The 4,792-nt window shown below is 41.6% G+C and overlaps 1 gene segment (V, D, J or C); it reads right to left on the reverse strand.

Annotated features, from left to right (window-relative positions):
- Positions 1-1,749: 1,749 nt before the first annotated feature.
- On the reverse strand, positions 1,750-2,208 carry LOC110324993. The segment is given in 2 exon segments: positions 1,750-2,080; positions 2,163-2,208. Coding segments are annotated over 2 exon segments (375 nt in total).
- Positions 2,209-4,792: the final 2,584 nt, after the last annotated feature.

Consider the following 4,792-nt stretch of genomic DNA (forward strand, 5'->3'; position numbering starts at 1 on the left):
ACAAATGGGACCTCATAAAATTGCAAAGCTTCTGTAAGGCAAAAGACACTGTCAATAAGACAAAAAGAAAAGGCCACCAACAGAGTGGGAAAAGATTTTTCTTTACCAGTCCAAAATCCGACAGGGGACTAATATAAAAGATATATAAAGAACTCAAGAAATTGGATTCCAGAAAACCAAATAACCCTATTAAAAAATGGGATACAGAGTTAAACAAAGAATTCTCAACTGAAGAATACCAAATGGCTGTGAAGCACCTGAAAAAATGTTCAACGTCCTTAATCATCATGGAAATGCAAATCAAAACAACCTTGAGATTCCACTTACACTAGTGAGAATGGCTAAGATCAAAAATTCAGGTGACAGCAGATGCTGGCAAGGATGTGGAGAAAGAGGAACACTCCTCCATTGCTGGTGAGATTGCAAGCTGGTACAACCACTCCGGAAATCAGTCTGGCAGTTCCTCAGAAAACTGGACATAGTACTACCGGAAGATCCAGCAATACCACTCCTGGGCATATACCCAGAAGATGTTACAACTGGCAATAAGGACACATGCTCCACTATGTTCATAGCAGCCTTATTTATAATAGCCACTAGCTGGAAAGAACCCAGATGTCCCTCAATAGAGGAATGGATACAGAAAATGTGGTACATTTTCACAATGGAGTTCTACTCAGCAATTAAAAACAATGAAATCATTAAATTCTTAGACGAATGAATGTTTCTGGAGGATATCATCCTGAGTGAGGTAACCCAATCTCAAAAGAACACATATGATATGCACTCACTGGTAAGTGAATATTAATCCAGAAACTTAGAATACCCAGATACAATTTTCAAAACTCATGAAACTCAAGAAGAAGGAAGACTAAAGTATAGATACTTCATTCCTTCTTAGAAGAGGGAACAAAATTTGTCTCTGTAACTCCATGGAAGGAGTTACAGAGACAAAGTTCGGAGCTGAGACAGAAGGAAGGACCATCCAGAGACTGCCCTACCCGGGAATCTATCTCATAAACAACCACCAAACCCAGACATTATTGCATATACCTACCGATTTTACTAACAGGACCCTGATATAACTGTTTCCTGTGAGGCTATGCCAGTGTCTGGCAAATACAGAAGTGGATGCTCACAGCCATCTATTGGATGGAACACAGGGTCCACAGTGAAGGAGCTAGAGAAAGTACCCAAGGAGCTGAAGGGGTCTGCAGCCCCATAGGAGGGACAACAATATGAACTAACCAGTACCCCCAGAGCTTGTGTCTCTAGGTGCATATGTAGCAGAAGATGGCCTAGTTGGCCATCAATGGGAGGAGAGGTCCTTGGTCTTGGGAAGATTCTATGCCCCAATACAGGGGAATGCCAGGGCCAGGAATTGGGAGTGGGTGCGTTGGGGAGCAGAGGTAGGGGAGAGGGCATAGGGGATTTTCAGAGAGGAAACTAGGAAAGGGGATAGCATTTGAAATGTAAATGAAAAAATATCTAATAACAACAACAACAAAAAAGAAACATGTCAATGGAGGTGGTCACTGGTGAAAAAACTCACAAGGTGTGAAGAACTTTAGGTTTATCCCAACAGCCTCACTTTACTCATAGATGGACATTTACAAAGCTGACAAAGGCACTGTGAGGAGGAGACAATAAATGGACATTCAAAACTACAGTTTCTGAGCAAGTCTAAGGATTAATCTTTCTGTCATCTCAGTCCCAGCCCAGCTTCCTGCTCGCCAGGGTTTCTGACACACTCAGGATGTGGTTGCAACACTGTGTCTTGCACAGTAATAGACCGCAGAGTCCTCAGATGTCAGGCTGCTGAGCTGCATGTAGGCTGTGCTGGAGGATTTGTCTACAGTCAGCGTGGCCTTGCCCTTGAACTTCTCATTATAGTTAGTACCACCATTGTAAGGATTAATCTCTCCAATCCACTCAAGGCCCTGTCCAGGTCTCTGCTTCACCCAGTACATGTAGTAGTCAGTGAAGGTGTAGCCAGAAGCCTTGCAGGACATCTTCACTGAAGCCCCAGGTTTCACCAGCTCAGCTCCAGACTGCAGCAGCTGGACCTCAGAGTGGACACCTGTGGAGAGGAAGGCAGAGTGGTTGGCATTGTCACCTCAGGCCCTGTATCCTCTTCAAATTAGAACTGGTGAGCCCCTTACCTGCAGTTACTGACAGGAGGAAGAGAAAGACCCAGCTCCATCCCATGGTTAGAGTCAGTGTGTTCAGGGACTGTGGAGAGGACACTGATCATAGGCTGTTTTCATGGTGTGAACAGCCCTGTATTTACTGCTATAGAGGGAAGTAATTTGCGTATTCATGAGCAGTGCATTTCTTAGTTAAGGACCTAGTAAAGCTGGAGAAGATCTGTCATCACATGGGTCAGGCAGCAGGATGCTCAGGTCCCAATCCTATTCCTCTCTGAGGAAATGTAGCCCATGGACTTTTTGTGATGCCTAGACAGATGCTGTGGATGTAACTACAGGAACTAAGCTCTCAGTAGATTTTTGGCCTGAGTTTGTTGCTCCACTCTGGGATATGTTAACACATTCAACATCCAGTTCGATTACTCACATTTATCCTATTCAATTAAGACATTTTTCTTGGTAAAATAGTAGTTTCCTTTCTTACCCTTTAGTTCTTCTAGGCAGGCTCCCTTTCAAGGAGCTCAAGGATGGGGAATGATGAGGTCATTCCACTCTGTCTCCTCAAAAGTCCTTCTTGCATTTTTACCAGCACAGTGTATAATCACTACTTACAGGCACCGAACTGTGTGATAAAGACTGAGAGATTTTGCCCTAATCTCATTTGTGACATACCCACTCATCAGCACTTCTACATTCCTAAAAGCTTCCATATGAATTTTAGGATAGTTTTATATTTCTGTAAAGAATGAGGTGGGTTGCCGGGCGTGGTGGCACATGCCTTTAATCCCAGCACTTGGGAGGCAGAGGCAGGCGGATTTCTGAGTTCGAGACCAGCCTGGTCCACAAAGTGAGTTCCGGGACAGCCAGGGCTACACAGAGAAACCCTGTCTCAAAAAAAAATTAGGTGGGTGTTATGATTGTGATTACACTAAATTTGTATTCAGTGCATATTAGATGTATCAGAATGTATCAGTTTGTATCTAAGCTGTATTAGAATGGTCATTGTCACTATGTTAATGCTACTAATCCATGAGCATGTGGTGTCTTTCCAATTTCTAGTGACCTTCTTTATTTCTTTCTTCTGGAGTTTAGAGTTTTCATTGTAGATTTCCATCACATTTTTTATTAAATTTTGTCAGGAGCCATAATGGGACAAGCTAATAACTAGCAGGTGATCATCCTGAAGTGGCCTGCCTGGGATTATTATATAAACTGTGACAGGTGAGCCCACATTAAGCAAGGCTATGAGGGACTCACTTTAGGAAAGATTCCTGCTATTAATATGCTTTTCCCGTTATTATTAAACATATATAACAATCACTAAGTAGTAGCACACCCCTTTAGAGCAGATCTCTGCAGATCCACGAAGATGTACTATCTTGCAGTGGTGCTAGATAGACTTAAGTCTTAATGATGATTCAGTAAGAATTCTTTAAAATTAAATCTGTGATTATTAAGCTCTTCTGTGGGACTGCTACTAGGACCTTTTCTGATAATCAAAGCTTCAATGAGAACTCTGCCAGTCTCCCAAGTCTCACCTAACTGCTCTTAGATGGTAACCAGACTTTCTCCTGAGCACATTCCAAGAGGTTGTAAAACAGTTAGCCAAAGGTCATTTAAAAAAGGGTGGAACTAACAATTTATTATAGGTGTTAGGACAGAAGATAAAATATCGACTTGGTTTATCTATACAAAACTTCACTTATAACTTAGTTATGGTTTTAAACCTTCAGTGAACCTGTGGAGCTGAGACAGGTGATGGATGGTTAGCCGGATAATAACTCCTAATGGATATGCATATAAACATTCACTGTTGTAAACTTCTATTTCAGTTTATGATTTGATTTTTTGTGTGAATTTGTGATGAACTTTGTAACACATGATTATGTATTCTGAAAGATGTATAAGTTCTGAGGACAAAGAGATGAGCAGGATCAATAGAGGAGACTTTTTTGCCTTTTCCCACTTAGACTAGAATCTTTTCCCTTTCCCCATTTTTCCCTTTACCCACTTAGGATCTTTCCGCTCTTTCCCTTAAATAGCTTTCATAGGAAACTTTTTACAACTTAGTAATAAACTCTATAATCACTTCTCTAAGTGTCATCTCTTCCTGCGACTTCAGGCTGAAAGTTAGAGCCCAGCAGCTCCTGCTGATATAGACAAGGCTACTTACTTAATCCTCTGTGGCTTGAAGAAGAGGTGCTAGGTGCCAGAGACTGCAGTTTCTGGCCTCAGAGGATCACAGAAGGCAGGTCAGCTACAATAACATAGTAACTTAGGCTTAAATAAGTAAACTTTTTATAATACAGCAACCCTAAATATCTCAACAAAGTCTTAACGTCCACATAAGTTCTTCCCCCGCCACTGCCTCAAGAAGAACTGACAAGAAAGAAGAAACACCCCATGCTGGGGCTGGCTCCCAGAAAGATTTATTCTCAGATATTTTATTTCCTTTCATGCTACTGTAAGTATAAGTGAATCCTTGAGCTTCTCTGTATGTTGGTGTATAGAAAAGCTATTGATTTGTGCAAGTTAATTTTGCATCCTGCCACACTGATGAACTTTTTATCCATTCTGGAAGTTCCCCAGTAGAATTTTTGAGCTCTCTGATGTATAGTTGTCATGGCATCTGCAAGTAGGGATCT

This window comes from Mus pahari, chromosome 7 (genome assembly GCF_900095145.1).
Source record: "Mus pahari chromosome 7, PAHARI_EIJ_v1.1, whole genome shotgun sequence".
Lineage (NCBI taxonomy): Eukaryota > Metazoa > Chordata > Mammalia > Rodentia > Muridae > Mus > Mus pahari.